Genomic DNA, 19538 nt, shown 5'->3' with positions numbered 1-19538 from the left:
GAGGTGGCACACACTGGCATGAGGGCGCCTTGGGCCGTGTCGCTTCCAGCCGCTCCGGGCAGGCAGGGAGCGCTCGGTGCAGTCTGCTGCCTGCGGCGGGAGCGCTGAATCCCGCGAAGCTCGCTCGGCCCCGGCACAGCTTCCCGGCGGGAGCAGGCGCGGCCCTGCGCGCCCGCGGGGACATTCCAGCGCCTTGCATTGCCGAGGGGGAGGTGGCGATGCCAGAGGAGATTCCCAGAGCCTTGGGAGATGGTGATGCCAGAGGAGATTCCCAGAGCCTTGGGAGGTGGTGATGCCAGAGGAGATTCCCAGAGCCTTGCATTTGCTGAGGTGGAGATGGTGGTTCTAGAGGAGGGCCATGAAGATGCTGAGAGGGCTGCAGCAGCTCTACCGTGGGGACAGGCTGAGAGAGTTGGGGCTGTGCAGCCTGGAGAAGAGAAGGCTTCCAGGAGACCTTGGAGTGGCCTTGCAGTGTGTGAAGAGGGCTGGGGAGGGACTATTGACAAGGTCTGGTAATGACAGGATGAGGAGGAGGAATGGGTTTGAAGTGGCAGAGGGGAGATTGAAAGTGGATGCTAGGAAAGGGTTCTTTGCAGTGAGGGTGGTGAGACACTGGCACAGGTTGCCCAGGGAGGTTGTGGAGCACAGAATCACCCAGTGTGATCTTTGATTCCATTCTGTGCTTCTGTGCTCCACAACCTCCCTGGAGATGTTCAGGACCAGGCTGGATGAGGCCTTGAGCAACCTGTTCTAGTGGGAGGTGTCCCTGCCTGTGGTGGAGGGCTGGAACTGGCTGAGCTTTGAGGTCCTTTCCAACCTAAACCATTCCATGACTGTTTGCCTGTTGGCTGAAGGATGCTCTGTGTCTCTCCTAGATAGAACTGGAGAAAAGCCACTACTCGGATCATGAAATGAGGAAGCTGCAGGAGGAGGAGCAGCTGAGGAGGAGGAAGGAGAACATCTACGATGATGATGATGAAAGGCCTGGCAAAACTGTCATCATGGCTCAAGACCTGGAGGAGAAATGGGAGCAGAAGTTCCTGCAGTTTGAAGCTGCTCCACGGGTGACAGGTGCAGGCTGGAGTCTGTGGGATGGGGGGAGCATACCCTGGGTGCTTGCCAAGCACAGCAGAGTGCCAGGTAGTAGAGGGAGGGCACTTGCTGAGGCCTTTACAGACACCTAAGTGCAGTTTAGGGGAGGGCAGGTGTTTTTGGGAGGTTTGCTTAGAAGAAGGTCTTGACTCTGGCATGATCAGCTCCAGACACTGTTTGAAAGGCTGAAAAGGGACTTTCCATCCATAAGTGTCTAGTTATAGGACAAGGAGGAAGGGGTTGAAGCTGAAGGAATGTAGGCTCAGACAGTGAGAGCAGGGAGACACTGGAACAGGTTGTCCCAGGGAGGCTGTGGATGCTTCCTCCCTGGAGGTGTTCAAGGCCAGGCTGGATGAGGCCTTGAGTGACCTGTTCTGGTGGGAGGTGTCCCTACCTGTGGCAGGGGGTTGGAACTGGCTGATCCTTGAGGTCACTACCAAGCTAAACCATTCTGTGATCTTAGGAAGAAGCTCATCAGTAGGAGGGTGATGAGGCTCTGCAGTAGGTTGCCCAGGGAGGTTGTAGCTGCTTACTCCCTGGGAGTGTTCAAGGTCAGGTTGGATGAGGCCTTGAGCAGCTGAGTCTAGTTGAGAGGTGTCCCCACCCATGGCAGGGGTGAGGGTAGAGTAGATGAGCTTTAAGGTCCCCTCCAACCTGAGCCTTTCTGTGACTCTCTGGCAGCTCTGCTGGTACAGGAGGAATTCCCTGGCTGGGAAGAGAGTCACTGCTGCCATGCTGCACAGATGCAGCCATCCAGCCTCACCCAGGGGAAGGGGTGGGCATGGCTGTTTCCTCACTGGGTGCTCTTGAGTTTACTCAGAGGACAGATAGAAGCTGCTTGCTGTGAAGTCCTTCTGCAGACCAAACAGCAGATTCCAGCTGAATCCTGCTCTGGTGTTTAGAGGGCTTGAGCATTTTTGTCTGGATTGTTGTATTCTGTGCATCACCTCTGTGCCAGTGCTGAGCTGCAGAGCGCTGGGGAGTCCAAGAGGTCAGGGCAGTGCTGCCAGAGCCCTTTGTTACCAGTGGGTGCTGGGGTTTGCAGTGCTGCCAGAGCCCTCTGTTACCAGTGGGTGCTGGGGTTTGCAGTGCTGCCAGAGCCCTTTGTTACCAGTGGGTGCTGGGGTTTGCAGTGCTGCCAGAGCCCTTTGATACCGGTGGGTGCTGGGGTTGGGCAGTGCTGCCAGAGCCCTTTGTTACTGGTGGGTGCTGGGGTTTGCAGTGCTGCCAGAGCCCTTTGTTACCAGTGGGTGCTGGGGTTTGCAGTGCTGCCAGAGCCCTTTGTTACCAGTGGGTGCTGGGGTTTGCAGTGCTGCCAGAGCCCTCTGTTACCAGTGGGTGCTGGGGTTGGGCAGTGCTGCCAGAGCCCTTTGTTACCAGTGGGTGCTGGGGTTTGCAGTGCTGCCAGAGCCCTTTGTTACCAGTGGGTGCTGGGGTTTGCAGTGCTGCCAGAGCCCTTTGTTACCAGTGGGTGCTGGGGTTTGCAGTGCTGCCAGAGCCCTCTGTTACCAGTGGGTGCTGGGGTTTGCAGTGCTGCCAGAGCCCTTTGTTACCAGTGGGTGCTGGGGTTTGCAGTGCTGCCAGAGCCCTTTGATACTGGTGGGTGCTGGGGTTGGGCAGTGTTGCCAGAGCCCTTTGTTACCAGTGGGTGCTGGGGTTGGGCAGTGTTGCCAGAGCCCTTTGTTACCAGTGGGTGCTGGGGTTTGGCAGATGCTGACAAAGCCAACACTCTGACGTCGCTGGACAGGAGGCTGGACAGCAGCCTGCTGCTGCTGGTGAAACAGAAAGTTGGCAAGCAGGAGCTGTGGCTGCTGCCTCAAGCCGAGTGGCAGCCTGGAGAGACGCTGCGGAGCACAGCCGAGAGAGCCATGGGAACGGTTTTGGGTGTGTATTGCTCTCTGTGTGCCTCTCCCTCTGCCCTGGGTCCCTCCTCCTTGTCCCAAGGCTTCTCTTCCTCTGCCTTATCCGAGGGACATTTGCCATCTGCAGTAAGGAGCTTGCCCCCCATCTGCTCGGAAGAGGCAGAGGGAGGAAGCTAAAGGCTTCTGGCAAGAGCTGTGATCCTGAGTAACCAGCTCTGTGCCGTCAGCCTCTGCAGTGTGCAGAGGGCTGAAGGGACTGCAGGTAGAGAGCTGGGACCTGCCAGCAGCTGCAGTGCTGTGTCTGGCCCCCATGGTCTGACGTTGGAGCACCTCCAGCTGTCCCCTCAGCAAACAGCTTGCTCCAGTTGCACAGCTTCCCTTGGCCTCGTGGTGGGTGGTGGCAAACCCACCTGGCCTTGCTTGCCCTGTGGGGTGGCAGACCTCGATCTCCTCTCCCTGCCTCCCTTGCTCAGAGTGCTCACTGGGCTCCAGACGAGTGGGGAAAGGCTCAGCTGCAGGTGGCTGCTCCCCTCTCCCTGCCTCCCTTGCTCAGAGTGCTCACTGGGCTCCAGACGAGTGGGGAAAGGTTCAGCTGCAGGTGGCTGCTCCCCTCTCCCTGCCTCCCTTGCTCAGAGTGCTCACTGGGCTCCAGACAAGTGGGGAAAGGCTCAGCTGCAGATGGCTGCTGAGCAGAGGGAGCAGTCAGCCTGAGCCAGGCAGCAGGAGTGTTTCATGCTGCCTCTCCACTCCTTCAGAGGAGCAGCCACTGGTGTCCTGTGTTCTCATGCCCTCTTTTCTCACTCCTGCAGGAGAACACATCCAAGCCAAAGTCCTGGGCAATGCACCACATGGGATTTACAAGTACAAATTCCCCAGGGCCATCAGGACTGAGGATAATGTGGGAGCCAAAGTGTTCTTCTTCAAAGCCTTCCTGCAGAGCAGTGATCTGTCCCAGGCAGAGCTGAAGGAGGATTACCTCTGGGTGGCCAAGGACGAGCTGGGAGGCTACTTGAAGTCGGAATACCTGAAGAAAGTAAATCAGTTCCTTCTGGACTTGTAAGCAGCAGGCTGTGCTCCAGCAGATGGGAAAGGTGTGGGACATGGCTCCAGGGAGGAGCACAGCTGCTGCTTTGCACGGTCTGTGAGATGGTAGCTTGGGCTCTGGAGGATAATTTGCCTCTGCCTTGTTTCCCAGTTCTCTTCTCAGGACCTGTACTAAATAAATATTAAAACCTGGCCTAGGAAGTGAAGCTTTCCTGAGGGAGTTCTTTGCTCTTGTTGAATCCTCCTCCTCCACCTCTTTGGAAATGCATGTTGTGATCTTCTCCTCTCCCAGGAGAGCAATTCCCTGGGGCTGTGGTACCCAGGGGGCTCACTTTCCTCACCAGACTCCTGTCTTAGACTCAAGCTTAATTGGTTCCTTCTGTGCAGTGCTTAACGCTTGTCTCTGGTACCTGCAGGGCTGTCTGTGCTCTGTGCCCTGGTGGGAGCAGACCCTCCTGGACACAGAGGTGGGGAGAGGGAAGCTGGGGCTGGGTTATTCACAGCTTGTTAGTCTGGATGTGTGGTGACCCTGGAGTACATGGCCGCATGAGGAGCTCTTCCTTTGATGTGAGTACTGCTTTCCCATGCACACTGCCTGCCTCTCCAGCCTGAAGCTACAGCAGCAGACACTGAAGGAGGGTAAGAGGAGCAGCTCTGCACTGCCAGGCTCATTTTTTTCTGCTGCTCTACCGTTGCTGCCTCCCAAGAGCTGCCTGAAAGGTGGCCCTGGGGGGGTTCTGATTGCCTGTTCCTAGTGCATTAGGCCAGCACTGCTAACCCAGCCCAGCTGGCTCTGCCTCAGGTTAGCCTGACCCTGCTGCCCCAATTTATTAGAAGATCTATCTTGAGCTTCTCTCGTTTCTCTGGGGTGGGTTCTGCTTCTGGAAGGTTGATTTTTCTGGTTGTAAATGCTGCTCTGTGGTAGCCAGAGCGTGGGCTGGGTGCTGAGTGGTCCTTGCCTTCTTCGGGGGCAGGCAGGGAGGAAATAGCTGTCGTTAATCACCGGGAGAGAGCCTGGCCTCCAGAGGTGCTGCTGGAGATTGCTATATGTATTTTATCAAGCCTCTGGGAGCTGTTGGGCTGCAGGCCTCAAATTAAAGCTATCCTTAATCACTCCACAAGCCGTTGGGATGGGGAGATAGCACAGCAGCCTTCTTTTTCTGTTCCTAGCACTGGGCAGTTTGGGAGCTGCAGGCTGGCTGTAAATTAGCCACAAAACAAAGCCTGGGTTCTTGAAGCACCCTTGCAAGCCTGGCAAGGAGGCCACAGAGAGCCCTTACAAAGAGGAAGTTGGGTGCAGAGCAGGACAGGTGCCCCCAGACCTGCTGCTTGTTTGGCTCCTGTCTGAAGGGGAGGCTCTTGCCTTCCCCAGGGCATTTGGAAATACAGGCTGTGATCAAGGGGAGTCTTTTCCCCTCCAGCCTGGGGGTCCATGGGTGCAGTCAGCTCTGGACAGGATTTTGTCTGCCACTGTTTTGGGCTGCTGCTGGCTCCAGCCTCTGAGAAGAGCTTTGTGGGCATGCCCTCTGCCAGGGTCTCTGACCCCTTTCCCCCACCAGGGGCAGGTTTTGTTCTGTTGGCAGGTTTTTGGGTATTAAGACTGCAACCAGCAGGTTGAGGGAGGTTCTGCTTGCCCTCTACTCTGCCCTGCTGAGGCTACACCTGGAGTACTGTGTCTAGTTGTGGGCTCCTCAGTTAGAGACAGGGAGCTGCTGGAGAGAGTCCAGCAGAAGCTACAGAGGTGCTGAGGGCAGTGGAGCATCTGTCTGATGGAGACAGGCTGAGGGGCCCTGGACCATTCTCCCTGGAGGAGACTGAGAGGGCATCTTCTCAGTGCTGCTCAACAGCTAAGAGTGGGTGCCATGGGCATGGGGCCAGGCTCTTCTCAGTGGTGCCCAGTGACAGGACAAGGCCATGGGCACACACTGGAACTCAGGGAGAACCTTGCTGTGAGGGTGCAGAGCCCTGGAGCAGGCTGCCCAGAGGGGCTGTGGAGCCTCCTTCTCTGGAGACCTTCAGGGCCCATCTGGATGTGTTCCTGTGCAGCCTGCTCTGGGTGATGCTGCTTTAACAAGGTGGGGGTGGACTCGATGATCTCCAAAGGTCCTTTCCAACCCCTCCCATTCTGAGAACAGAACACCACAGGGTCTAAACCGCTGCTGAATTGCTGCTTATTTGCTCCCCAAACCAGCAGCAGAGAAGAGAGGAGCAGAGCTTGCTGGAAGCTTGCTGATCTTCAAACCCAGGCAGCTCTTCATCTGTCCTCCTGAAGCTCCAAGCCTTTGCACACTGCCTGTGCTGAGGGGTGTAGCTCCCTCCAGCAGTGAGCAACATCACAACCCACAGCCTCCTCCTTTGGCTGTCTTTTTAACTTGGGCCCAGGCCTTTGTTCTTACAGGTAGCAGCTGTGTGAGAGGCTTGGTCTTGTCTGGGCTCTGCAGTGGCTGTGTTCTCCTCCACTAAAACACCAATTCCTGCTTGCAGCCTGCTTAGGAGCAGCACCAAAAAAAGGAGTTTGTTTTTCCTGCAGGTGGATTTTATTTTAAAGCCTTCAGCCAGCTGCTGCAAACCATCCCAGGTCCTCAGGAGCTCTGGCTCCATTCCCCTCCCATGGCCTTGGTGAGAGTGAGGGCAGGAGGGTACCAGGCAGGCTCGTGGGTGGAGGGGATGCTTTGGGTCCTGTTCCTTCTCTGCTCCCAGAGGGCCCACAGCAGATCACTGAGGTTGTTCTTTTCCTTTGAGGACTTGGTGGCTGCAGGCTGCTTTTACACTCACAAAGTGGCTCAGGTTGGAAGAGACCTCTGAGCTTATCTGCTTCAACCTCCCCACCATGCCCAGGGACACCTCTCAACGGGACTCCAGGCATCATCCAACCTGGCCTTGAACATCTTCAGGCAGGAGGCAGCCACAGCCCCCCTGGGCAGCCTGTGCCAGAGTCTCACCACCCTCCTGCTGCAGAACTTCTTCCTCAGCTCCACTCTAACCCTGCTCTGCCTCAGCTTCAAACCATTCCCCCTTGGCCTGTCTCAGACCTCCTCAGCACAAGTCCCTCTGCAGCCTTCCTGCAGGATCCCTTCAGGCACTGGCAGCAGCTCTGAGGTCTCCCTGGAGCCTTCTGCAGACTGAACAACCCCATTAGAATTTGAGTAATAACACTTTGGAGGCAGAGCAAGTCCTGTACTGGGGACTTCATCTAACTGGTCCCCCAGAGTCTTCTCTAGAACTGAATCATAGAATCAACCAGGTTTGAGGATCATCCAGTCCAACCTAGCACCCAGCCCTATCCTGCTGGAGACTGTGGTGAGAGCTGGTGCCTGGAGCAGATGATCTTGTGTCTGAGGGCTGCTCTCTCTCTCTCTGAGGCACCTGGGCATGTTGGTGCAAGAGGCATGGGCCAGTACTGCTGGGAGGGCAGGGGTGAGTGTGTGTGCTGCTGCCTGCCTGCCTTCTGCTCTCCCTCATCTATCAGTGTAACGATGCCCATTACATTTCTCCTTTCAGGTTTTACCCTCCCCAGTGTTATTCTGTAGCCTGAAACCCTTGGGGGAAGTGAATGATTGGGGGAAAGGAACTGAATCTAATGCAGGTTTAATGGGCACAGAGAAAAAGGCAGGCTGGGGTGGGGGGGTGGCTCAGGCAGCCTCCTGCTCCTGCAGGCAAATAGGAATTTATCTTGATGTGTGGATATATATCTGACTTTGTGATCTCTGAGCTCTTAATAATTGGTTTGGTGACCTGCTGGCAGCGTTCTCTCTCTCTCTCTGCAGAGCTTTCCTCAGTCCCCAGTTAATATAATGGGTCACAAATCCCATTTGCTTCTGAATTCTGAGTAATCCTTCTGTTAACGTTGCCCTCTTGCTTTGCTGGAAGGGCTGGAGGAAATCAGAGCTGTGTGCTTAATCAGTAAATCTGGTGCTGCCTCTCTGCTAGCTGCTGCCCTGCCCTGCCCTGCCTGCCTCTTCCAAGTGACCACTGCAGCCCTTTGCTGTTGGAGCCTCTGCCAAACAGCAGCTGCCACCTGAGTGCTGGTCTTGCAGGTGGCACAAGCTGGAATGTTGGATGAGCCTGAGGGAAGCAGTGAGGTGGGATGAGGAGTGGGCAGCCAAGTGATAAGGGGTGAGGCAGGAGGCTGGGCATTTGAGGTGCCTGATCCCCCACCCAGTGCCCTCTGTGGAGGGGCAGTGAGTTCCCAAGGGTTGCTGCTGGAGGTGCCACCAATGGACACTCCCTTTGCTGCCCCTGCCCCATCGGTGCTCACAGCCCAGCACCACTCTTGTCCCCTGCATAGAACAGGGGATGTGGCACAGCAGGAGGTGCCCTTCCAGCAGCATTCCAGAGGCTCCTGATCTACCAGGGACTGAAAGCAGTTAACAGGCTGGACATTGCTGGTCCCAGACCCCTGTGGAATTCATATTGCTTAATTTTCCCTGCCTGGAAACAGGAGTGGGGTGAGCTGTAACTGTCCTGCCTGCTGTCTCCTGCCTTTGGGGGTAAGTAGGTATCATGGAATGGCTTAGACTGGAAGGGACCTCAAAGCTCAGGCAGTTTGTGGCAGGGACATCTCTCACTAGAACAGGTTGCTCAAGGCCTCATCCAACCTGGTCCTGAACACCTCCAGGGGAGTTGTGGAGCACAGAAGCACCCAACGTGATCTTTGATCCCATTCTGTGCTTCTGTGCTCCACAACCTCCCTGGGCAGCCTGTGCCAGTGTCTCACCACCCTCACTGCAAACAACTTCTTCCTAACATCCACTTTCAATCTCCCCTCTGCCACTTCAAACCCATTCCTCCTCCTCCTCTCATTACCAGACCTTGTCAGCAGTCCCTCCCCAGCCCTCCTGTAGCTCCCTTCAGACCCTGCAAGGCCACTCCAAGGTCTCCTCCAAGCCTTCTCTTCTCCAGGCTGCACAGCCCCAACTCTCTCAGCCTGTGCTCACAGCAGAGCTGCTGCAGTCCTCTCAGCATCTTGGTGGCCTCCTCTGCACTGGCTCCAACACTTCCATGTCCTGCTTGTGCTGGGGGCTGCAGAACTGCCCCCAGGACTGCAGGTGGGGTGTGAGGAGAGCAGAGCTAAGGGGCAGAATCCCCTCCCTTGCCCTGTGCCCACACTGCTCTTGCTGCAGCCAGCACAGGGTTGTGTCTGGGCTGCACTCACACTGCAGGCTCCTGTTGAGCTTTCTATCACCCCAGACCCCCAGGTCCTGCTCCTCAGGGCTGCTCTCAGCCGTTCTCCACCCAGCCTGGAGCTGTGCTTGGGATTGCACCCACCCAGGTGCAGGACCTTACACTTAGCCTTGCTGAATGCCATGGGTTTGGCCTGGGCACAGCTCTGCAGCCTGTCCAGGTCCCTCTGGATGGGTCCCTCCCCTCTAGCAAGTCAACTGTGCCACACAGCTTGGTGCCACCTGCAGACTTGCTGAGGGTGCACTGACTCCTCTGTCCGTGTCACTGACAAAGGTGTCCAACAGCACTGGCCCCTGAGGGAGCCACTTGGCACTGGTCTGCAGGTGGGCACTGTGCCCTTGATCACCAGCCTCTGCATGCCACCAGCCAGCCCATTCCTTACCCAGCAGTGCTCCACCCATCAGAGCTCTTCCAGAGCTGCCAGATGCCCAGCCCTAAGGTGGACACAGGCAGAATACCCCTGCCGAGGAAGAGGAGAAAGAGCATCAGCCCCATAGGTGCCTAAAGACTTACAAAGCACTCCAGCTGAGCTGCTCTTGCTGCCAGCCCAAAGGCCACCAGCAGCTGCATCCCTTCTGAAGTGCTGGCACTGGGTTGAGCTGGGTGGGCACCTCCTGCAGCCCCCCTCCAAGCACCAAAATCCCCAACTCACAGCCAGGGTTCGTGCAGTGCTTCTGTCTCCTGTTCCCTGCAGCTGCTCAGTCTCCCACGCAGCTGCCAAGCCTTACCCCTTGCCCCTTTCCCTTCTGCTTCCATTGGGCTCTCTGTTTTCAGCCTGTCCATGGCACTCTTCACACGGTGCCTGTGTGCAGTGCTTTGATCAGAGCTGCTGCTGGCACTGCCTGCACTGGCTGGAGCTGGGCATCCTCTTTGCAGCCCAGGCAGGCACACAGCATCGTCTGCCCCCCTCCCTCCCAGGCTGTTTTCCCTTAGAGGTCTCACCAGGATTTGGGCTGTTTGATTCCAAACCTCTCTCTCTGGCCTTGGCTCCGCGCAAGGAGCTTCCCACTGCTGGGCAGATGTTAGCAGCTCGAGTTAAAGAGCTAAATCCCTCTGCGGATGGAGCTGGCCGTCGCCTGCTGCCCGGGAAACAGCTCCCTGCTAGGCACTAGATGGCAGGCGGCGACTGGGAAATGCCTTTCTGCGGCGCTTTCCTTCCCTGGCCCCTTAAAACCACCTTCTGCTCTAGCCCCGGAGTGCCCCGGAGCGGGAGCATGGGGTAAGGATCACCAGTTCCTGGGGGCCACTGTGCCAAAGCTCGGTGCCTTGCACGCTGCAGGGCCCCAGCAGCTGGCAGAAGCTCACCTATGGTCCGTGGGTGCTTGGCCAGGTAACCAGAGAGACAGAACAGGAGCAGGGAGCAGGCAGCAGGCAGCCAGCATCTGAGGATGCAGCGTGGATGGGTGCTGAGGGCTGCCCAGGGCATGGCACGGGGCTTAGGGAGGGAGGGGGGTGCAGAAGGGGCACGACCATGTGTGGGGCAGGGAGAGGAGCAAAAAACCATGGTTGGAGGTGTTTGAGAGAGGCAAGGAAACCCCAGGGCTGAGTTTGCTGTGGCCCAGCTGGGCAGCAGTAGCTTTGGAGAGGGCAGGGATGGGTTTGTAGCAGTGCTCATATTTCACCCCCACGCTGCTAAGAGGGAATGCAGTCCCCAGAGGCTGGCAGTGGCACTTGGTCGCCAGCATGGCACAGCTTTGGTCTCCCAGGGTGGGGCTTTGGGTCTGTGTGTCCTAAATGGAAGTGAGTTTACCTAGAGGGATAGGTTGTCCTCCCCTGACCCAGCACAGGCTTCTGTGTGCTCTTGAGCCTGTCCTCAAAGCAGCTCTGCTCTGAGCACAGGCTGAGAGAGTTGGGGCTGTGCAGCCTGGAGAAGAGAAGGCTTCCAGGAGACCTTGGAGTGGCCTTCCAGGATCTGAAGGGGGCTAAAGGAGGGTTGGGGAGGGACTACTGACAAGGTCTGGTAATGAGAGGATGAGGAGGAATGGGTTTGAAGTGGCAGAGGGGAGATTGAAACTGGATGTTAGGAAGAAGCACTTTGCAGTGAGGGTGGTGAGACACTGGCACAGGTTGCCCAGGGAGGTGTTGAGGACCAGGTTGGATGAGGTCTGGAGTGATCTGTTCTGGTGGGAGGTGTCCCTGCCTATGGCAGGGGGTTGGCACTGGCTGAGCTCTGAGGTCCCTTCCAACCTAAACCATTCTGTGATCCTGTGCATTACTGGGGGGCAGGAGTGGCAATCCCCCTCCCTTTTCAGCCAGGGATCTGAGTTGAAGGTGTCCTGTGGAGAGGGACCTGTGGGTGCTGGTGGCTAACAAGTTAACTATGGCACAGCAATGTGCCCTGGTGGCCAAGAGGCCAATGGGATCCTGGGGGGCATTGAGCAGAGTGTGTGCAGCAGATCCAGGGAGGTTCTCCTCCTCCTCTACTCTGCCCTGGTGAGACCTCACCTTGAGTACTGCCTTCAGTTTTGGGCTGCCCAGTTGAAGAGGGACAGGGATCTGCTGGAGAGGGCCCAAGGGAGGGCTGTGAGGATGATGAGGGGACTGCAGCACTGCCTGGTGAGGAGAGGCTGAGGGACCTGGGGCTGCTTAGTCTGGAGAAGAGAAGACTGAGAAGGGATCTAATCAATGTCTAAATCTCTGAGGGCTGGGGGTCAGGAGGTGGGGACAGGCTCTGCTCACTGCTCCCTGGGATAGGACAAGCAGCAATGGATGGAAGCTGCAGCACAGCAGGTTCCAGCTCAACACAAGGGGCAACTGCTTGGCTGGAAGGGTCCCAGAGCCCTGGCACAGGCTGCCCAGAGAGGTTGTGGAGTCTCCTTCTCTGGAGCTTTTCCAGGCCTGTCTGGATGTGTTGCTGTGTGCCCTGAGCTAGATTGTGTGGCCCTGCTGTGGCAGGGGGGGTTGGAGTGGGTGCTCTGTTTGGGTCCCTTCCAACCCCTCCTCTCTTGTGAGCCCATGTCCCTGGCTCCTGCTGCCCCCAGGCCGTACAGAGCTCAGGTGGTGCCAGGGGACTGCTGATCCTCTTCCCAGGCACCAGAGCAGAGCTGCAGCCCTTCTGCCCCACTCTGGGTGCTGTAGGTCCCCTGTAAGCACCTTCCAACAAAAAGGGGATTATCTGTAGCTCGTTAGAGCCCTTGCAGCAGGGAGAATGAGGCTCTCTGCTCTGAAAGGTTTCCTTCCCTGGGATTACAAGATAATGCAGAGGGAGTGACATTAGCCCAGCCAGGTTTATGGATTATTTGAAAATCAAATTCTTTTAATCTCATCCACCATCTGGCACCAGCTGAAGAGCCAGCAGCCAGCTCATTGCTGCTGCTGCTGCTGCTGCTGCCCCCCTGGCTGAGCTGGAGCAGCAGAGCCAGCCAGGGGACACCAGCAGCTCCTGCTGCTGCCATGGAGCCTGGCACCAACCTCCTCCTGATTACTTCCCAAGGAGGTAACAGACCCATGGGGGGCTGAGAGTGAGCAGATGGGCTGGGAACAGAGAATCACAGGATCACCCAGGTTGGAAGAGACCTCCAAGCTCAGCCAGCCCAGCCTAGCACCCAGACCTGGCCAAGCAACCAGACCATGGCACTAAGTGCCCCAGCCAGGCTTGGCTTCAACACCTCCAGGCACAGCCACTCCACCACCTCCCTGGGCAGCCCATTCCAATGCCAATCACTCTCTCTGACAACAACTTCCTAACAACATCCAGCCTAGACCTGCCCTGGCACAGCTTGAGGCTGTGTCCTCTTATTCTGGTGCTGGCTGCCTGGCAGCAGAGCCCAACCCACTGCTTGTGTGACCAGGAGACTCCAAGGCAGCAGCCAGAGTGGTCCCTGGGCTTTGGGTCACAGGTTCAGGAGACTCCAAGGCAGCAGCCAGAGTGGTCCCTGGGCTTTGGGTTACAGGTTCACAGGATGTCAGCAGTTGGAAGGGACCTCCACAGGTCACTGAGTCCAACCCCCCTGCCAGAGCAGGACTGTACTCTAGTGCAGGGCACACAGGAACACATCCAGGCAGAGAAGGAGACTCCAGAAGCTCTCTGTGTAGCAGAGCCTGACCCAGGGCCTGGGACCCTTACAGTCAAGAAGTTCTTCCTCCTGCTGAAGTGGATATCAACTACAGCACAGGAGGTGCCACTGCTCTGTCACAGGGCACAGCTGAGCAGAGCCTGTCCCCTCCTTCTTGACTCAGTCCTCAGATCCCCTCTTCACCAGTCCAAAAAGCCTCAGGTCACAGAATCACAGAATGGCTTAGGCTGAAAGTCCTCAGAGCTCAGCCAGTTCCAACCCCTGCCATAGGCAGGGACACCTCCCACTAGAACAGGTCACTGAAGGCTTCATCCAGCCTGGTCCTGAACACCTCCAGGGAGGGAGCAGACACAGCCTCCCTGGGCTGAGGTCCCTCAGCCTCTCTTCACAAGGCAGTGCTGCAGCCCCTGATGGGGGTTAAGATCTGCTCAGAGGCCCTGCCACTCTCACTGATGTGATTTGCAGTGATCTCCTGGCTGGGCAGGGAGGCACAAGGGGACAGGGAGTGGACAAAGGTGGAGTCCCACCCCATTGCCCCAGCTGCTCTCTCAGCTTTGGAGCCAGCCATGCTGCAGAGCTGCTGGGCTCTCCTGGCTTTGGTTCCTTTGCTGAGCCTCGACAGGACCATCCATCTCCTCCTGTCTCCTCCAGAAGGCTCCTGCACCTAATACCAGGGAGTGCTATCATCTCAGTGCCCATTTAACAAGAATAAAAAGCCTTCTGGGACAGTAGGTCACAGTTAGACAATTTAGCTCCAGTAGAGAAAAGGCCTTAACAGCTATGAATACATGAATACTTACAGTATATATCTGTACAGAAAGCATTGCTTAGCAGCAGGGCTCATAAGCATCATCTAGAGATCCAGCACAGGGCCAACAGCCTCCTCCTTGAGAGCCTCCACAGAAGGCTGTGGCTGATCTGCCTGCCAGCTCTGTCCCCGGGGCTGGAGTCACAGTGTGCACCACTGCTCAGTTTTCACACAGTCACAGCATGTTAGGGGCTGGAAGGCACCTCCAGAGCTCATCCAGCCCAACCCCCCCTGCCAGAGCAGGTCACACAGGAACACATCCAGGAGGGTCTGAAGGTCTCCAGAGAAGGAGACTCCACAACCTCTCTGGGCAGCCTGCTCCAGGGCTCTGCAGCCTCACAGGGACAAAGCTTTCCCTCCTGTTCCCATGACACCTCCTCTGCTCCAGCTGGCACCCACTGCCCCTTGTGCTGTCCTGGGCCTCCCCTGAGCAGAGCCTGGCCCAGTTCTGCTCATCTGTGTCACCAGGAATGTTGGGCTGTTGGCTGGAGAGTGGCTGCCAGGGTCAGAGGGAGGCTGGGGAGGGGCAGGTGTCCCCCACTCCTGGGTGAGGGTTGGGATGCAAAAGGTGAGGATCATAGAATCACAGAAACATCCAGGTTGGAAAAGCCTCTCAGGGTCACCAAGCCACAGAATCACAGAACTAAGCAGGTTGGAAGAGAGCTCCAAGCTCATCCAGCCCAACCTAGCACCCAGTCCTGCCCAACCAACCAGACCATGGCACTAAGTGCCCCAGCCAGGCTTGGCTGCAACACCTCCAGCCACAGCCACTCCACCACCTCCCTGGGCAGCCCATTCCAATGCCAATCACTCTCTCTGACAACAACTTCCTCCTAACATCCAGCCCAGACCTGCCCTGGCACAGCTTGAGGCTGTGTCCCCTTGTTCTGTAGACCACCTCTACCAGCAGCCTGGCAGCCACCTCTGCTTAGCTGCAGTAGCAGCTCCCAGTCCAGCCAGCCCTCCTTGGCGTGTGGAGTACTCAGCATCTGCAGCCTCAGCACCCACCTGAGTACCTGAATCCTTCAAGCCTCCTCCCATCCCTTCCTCCATCACCACCCAAAGTGGTGCTCTCAGGTTACAAAATCACAGAGCTGTAAAGTTTGGAAGGGACCTGAAGGATCAGCCAGTTCCAGCCCCCGTGCCATGGGCAGGGACACCTCACACTAGATCAGGTTGCTCAGAGCCACATCCAGCCTGGCCTTAAACACTGCCGGGGACGAGTCTTCCACCAGCTCCCTGGGCAACTTGTGCCAGTCTCTCACCACCCTGATGGTGAAGAACTTCCTCCTAAAGAACCCTGAGAGCACAGCTGACCTGCTGGGTGAGATGTCTGCCAGCAGCCCAGCGAGCCATCCAGTGGAGCTGTGCTGTGCTGGGTTCCCAAGGCTGGCTGTGGGTGCCCCAGCTTCACAGAATCACAGAATCAGTCAGGGTTGGAAGGGACCACAAGGAGCAGCCAGTTCCAACCCCCCTGCCATGCCCAGGGACACCCTGCCCTAGAGCAGGCTGCGCACAGCCTCAGCCAGCCTGGCCTCAAACACCTCCAGCCATGGAGCCTCAACCACCTCCTTGGGCAACCCATTCCAGCCTCTCACCACTCTCCTGCTGAACAACTTCCTCCTCACCTCCAGCCTCACTCTCCCCACCTCCAGCTTGGTTCATTCCCCCCCAGTCCTATCACTCCCTGACAGCCTAAAGAGTCCCTCCCCAGCTTTCTTGTTTCATTTCCAGCAGTTTCATTGCTCCTGGAGCAGGACCACAGCAGAGCTCCTTCTGTCTACCACGCAGGGCAGTCATCAGTGGCTCTTCTCCTTCCTGGGTCCCCACAGCTTCTCCAGGAGCATTCGAAGCCAGGTTTGGAGTGAAGAGAAGGCAGAGCAGAGAGGAGCCCTCTGCTCCATGCCACCTGCTCTGCGCTGCCGACTCGCCCCGGAGAGGCTGAGCAAACTCCTGTGTAAATGGAACATAAATGTTTTATGAATGCAGCCCTGGTGGAGTAAATTAAAGGGTCATTAATGGCCTCATTAAAGAGCTTTGCACTTTGTTCTGAATTATGAAAGCTATCATGCAGTGTTAAACTAAATGGGGTTTGCAGGGGGATTGTCAAACTCTTTAACTCCTTCCCTCTCTCCCCCCTCCCCCCATCTCAGTCCCTCTCTCCTCTTTTCTCCTGCCTCCCCCAATCCCTCTCTCTCTCTCTCCTCCCTTTCTCTTGGTGTCTGAGAAATGTCTTTCGAGGGAGCTGCCTGCAGAGCTACCAACTCAATTTCAATTATAAATCTTCTTAGGCTCCACTAATTGCCTAGAATTATTCTCGAGAGCTGCCTGAGGTTAATGCTGATGAAGAAAGAGCCCTTTTGTCTTGTGGTGCAAGGGAGCCTCCCTCCCCCACCTCTGACCAGACCTCAAGCAGGGAATTACCTCTAATGACACCCAGAAAGGACATCAAGAGCTGCCGCGGGGGAGGACACACAGCTTTGCCGTGGCTGGCATGGCAGGCTTTGGCTCTTCTGGCATAGAGCCACAGAATCACAGGATCAGCCTCAGAGCTCACCCAGCCCAGCCTAGCACCCAGCCCTGCCCAACCAACCAGACCATGGCACTAAGTGCCCCAGCCAGGCTTGGCTGCAACACCTCCAGCCACGGCCACTCCACCACCTCCCTGGGCAGCCCATTCCCATGCCAATCACTCTCTCTGGCAACAACTTCCTCCTAACAACCAGCCTAGACCTGCCCTGGCACAGCTTCAGGCTGTGTCCCCTTCTTCTGTTGCTGGCAGCAGAGCCCAACCCCACCTGGCTACAGCCTCCCTTCAGGGAGCTGCTGAGCACAGGGGCAGAAGAACCTCCCTTGTCCTGCTGCCCACACTGCTCCTGAGCCAGCCCAGGATGCCATTGGCTCTGCTGCCCACCTGGGCACTGCTGCCTCCTCTGCAGTTCCTCTCTCCCAGCACCCCCAGCTCCCTCTCTGCCTGGCTGCTCTCAGCCACTCTGGCCCCAGCCTGCAGTGCTGCTTGGGGTTGTTGTGGCCAAAGTGCAGAACCCTGCACTTGGCCTTGTTCAATCTCACCCCACTGCCCTCTGCCCACCCACAATGCCAGCATCTCCACTGCCACTGGGTTTGAGCACATGGGAATAAGGAGCTGGCCTCTGGGCACCTCCCTGCCTTGCCCCAGGGCTGGGGGCATGCTGGCAGCCCCACAGCCACAGCACAGAGGAGGGGAAGCTGCTGGGGCTGGGGCCAGCAACTTCTTGCTCGAGCTGCCCTGCTGAAGTGAAATGGAAAATGTTGCTTTGCCCCATCTGGGCCACAACCATTTCACCTCCAAGAGAAGCTCCTCAGGCCTGGCCTGGCCAGTCCTGGCTGAGACTGAGGACAGAGCTGGGTGTCTGTGGGACATGGCTGGTCCCAGTGGGAGCACTCTCCCCAGCCCACCTCTGAGGTCCATTGCTTTGCCTTGCTGCCCTAGCTTGCCCTCTGCACGTTCTTCACTTAGCTCCACAACAAATTAAAGCCCTTATTAACTAATTAAGCTCTTTCTGCAAGCAGGCAGGAGAGGAGAGGTTATTATTCTTCCTATTTTTAACCACCTGTGGGAGGCACAAGTGCCTGAACCTCTGCCCAGCCCGGCTGAGACAGCAGTGGTGGCCAGGGCCAGCTGAGAGCCCCCACAGCAGCCCAGCCTCTGTAGCAAGCAGATCCCCACGGGGCTGAGCTGTGCTGCTTCAGCTCTTTAGTTTTCCACCTCTGGGACCAGTTTTGGGCTGAGGATGCCAGCCCCTGGGCGATGCAGGCTGTGGTGGGGAAGGTGTGGGGGTGCCCCTGGGGAGGGGATGCTGAGCTCCCCTCCTGGTGCACAGCAGCCCAGGGGACTGCCTCCACTGGCGAGTGCAAGCCCAGCAGGGGGTTCTAGCCCCCACGCAGGCATCTCTGAGGGCTCAGGGCCTGCAAGCAGCCAGCAGCCATCCCACGCAGCCTCCTTGGCAGCTGTGGACTCGCTGCAGCCAGGCTTCCCCAGAGCCCAGCTCCCCAGCCCCTCCCCGGCATTCTCATTGCCTCCAGAGAGCACACAGACACTTTTTTAGGTGGGGGCCTCCTCAGAGGTCAAAAGTCACCCCACGACATCCAGCCACAGGACTGGTGCAGCCCCCGGGACAGCCCAGAGAGGCTCTCCTGGCCAGCAGCCTCCCTGCTGGGAAGCGCAGCCAAGGGCTGGCTGCCGCATAGGGCTCGGGCAGCAGATTCCCCTTGTCCAGGCTTGCCTTGAGGCTCTTTAGGAGCATCCTGGGTGGCTGCTGGCAGCCTGTGCTGCAGTGCTTCATCACCCAGAGGCTCCGTCTGCCTCGCAGCTCCTGTGCTCCAAGGTGGGCAGGCTGCGGTGGCTGCTGCGCCACAGCGTGCGGGAAAGGATCCTGCAGGAGCTCTGCTCAGAAGTGCAGCTGCTTTCTGCCAAGCTCTGGCCTGCTGCCCTGCACTAGGGCCACTGGCACCGGGGCAAGGAGGTGGCCAGGAGCTGGGAAGTGGTTTCCACAGGTGAAACTGCTTTTGGGGGCTGGGGAGGGGGTCAGCAGCCACAGCTGCTCTCCACAGAGCCAGAGAATCACTGCAGCTGGAAAAGACTTTTAAAGATCATTGAGTCCAACCACAGCCCAACCACCATGACCACTAAGCCATGCCCTGAAGTGCCTCTTGAACACCTCCACCACCTCCCTGGGCAGCCTGTTCCAACCCTTCACTCCTCTCTGAAGAGGTTTTTCCTCATGTCCAACCTACCCCTCCCCTGGCACAACTCAAACCCATTTCTTCTCATCCTGTTGCTGGGTACTTGGCAGAAGAGACCAACCCCAGCCTCAGCCCAACCTCCTCTCAGGTAGCTGTAGAGGGCAATGAAGTCTCCCCTCAGCCTTCTCTTCTGCAGACTAAACCCCTCCAGCTCCCTCAGCTGCTCCCTGTATGGTGCCCTCCAAACCCCTCCCCAGCCTCGCTGCTCTTCTCTGGGCACTCTCCAACCCCTCAATGCCTTCCCTGGGTTATGGAGCCCAGAACTGAACCCAGTACTCAAGCCGTGGCCTCACCAGTGCCCACCACGGGGGCACCATCCCTGCCCTACTCCTGCTGGCTTTGTCCTTGGCCACCTGAGCACACTGCTGGCTCCCATTCAGCACCCCCAGATCCCTTCCCACTGGCTGCTTCCTGACCACTCTACCCCAAGCCTGAAGCAGTGCTGGGGGTCACTGTGAACCAAGGGCAGGACCCAGCACTTGGCCCTGTTAAAGCTTCATTGTGTTGACCTCAGCCCATGGATTTAACCTGTCCAGGTCCCTCTGCAGAGCCTTCTTCCCCTCCAGCACATCAACACTGTGGCTCTGTTCAGTGTCATCTGCAACGTGCTGAGGGTGCTGCTCTCCCTTCCCTCACCCAAACCATTCATGTGCCCAGCCATGTGTGGGCTCTTTAAAGGGGGTGTCTGCTCTGAGGGGCTGGCAGCAGCTACTGGGCATGTTCTGAGAGAGTTGAGCAGGGTATAAA

General features: G+C 57.4%; 2 protein-coding genes across 2 annotated transcripts in view; both read left to right on the top strand.

The window, feature by feature from the left end:
* The window catches only part of DET1 (DET1 partner of COP1 E3 ubiquitin ligase), a 33999-nt gene extending 33051 nt beyond the window's left edge, over positions 1-948 (top strand). The window contains exon 6 of the mRNA XM_064158095.1: positions 876-948. Coding sequence (XP_064014165.1) covers positions 876-879 — 4 coding nt within the window. The 3' untranslated portion in view covers positions 880-948. The remainder of the gene's footprint in view (positions 1-875) is intronic.
* Positions 880-4204, top strand: MRPL46 (mitochondrial ribosomal protein L46). Its single transcript, XM_064158098.1, has 3 exons — positions 880-1071; positions 2803-2976; positions 3764-4204. Exons 1-3 carry the CDS (start codon positions 912-914, stop codon positions 4012-4014), a joined length of 585 nt encoding a protein of 194 aa, XP_064014168.1. The 5' UTR covers positions 880-911; the 3' UTR covers positions 4015-4204.
* The last annotated feature ends 15334 nt before the right edge of the window (positions 4205-19538 follow it).

This window comes from Pogoniulus pusillus, chromosome 17 (genome assembly GCF_015220805.1).
Source record: "Pogoniulus pusillus isolate bPogPus1 chromosome 17, bPogPus1.pri, whole genome shotgun sequence".
NCBI lineage: Eukaryota > Metazoa > Chordata > Aves > Piciformes > Lybiidae > Pogoniulus > Pogoniulus pusillus.
This window is presented reverse-complemented; position numbering and strand designations above follow the sequence as displayed.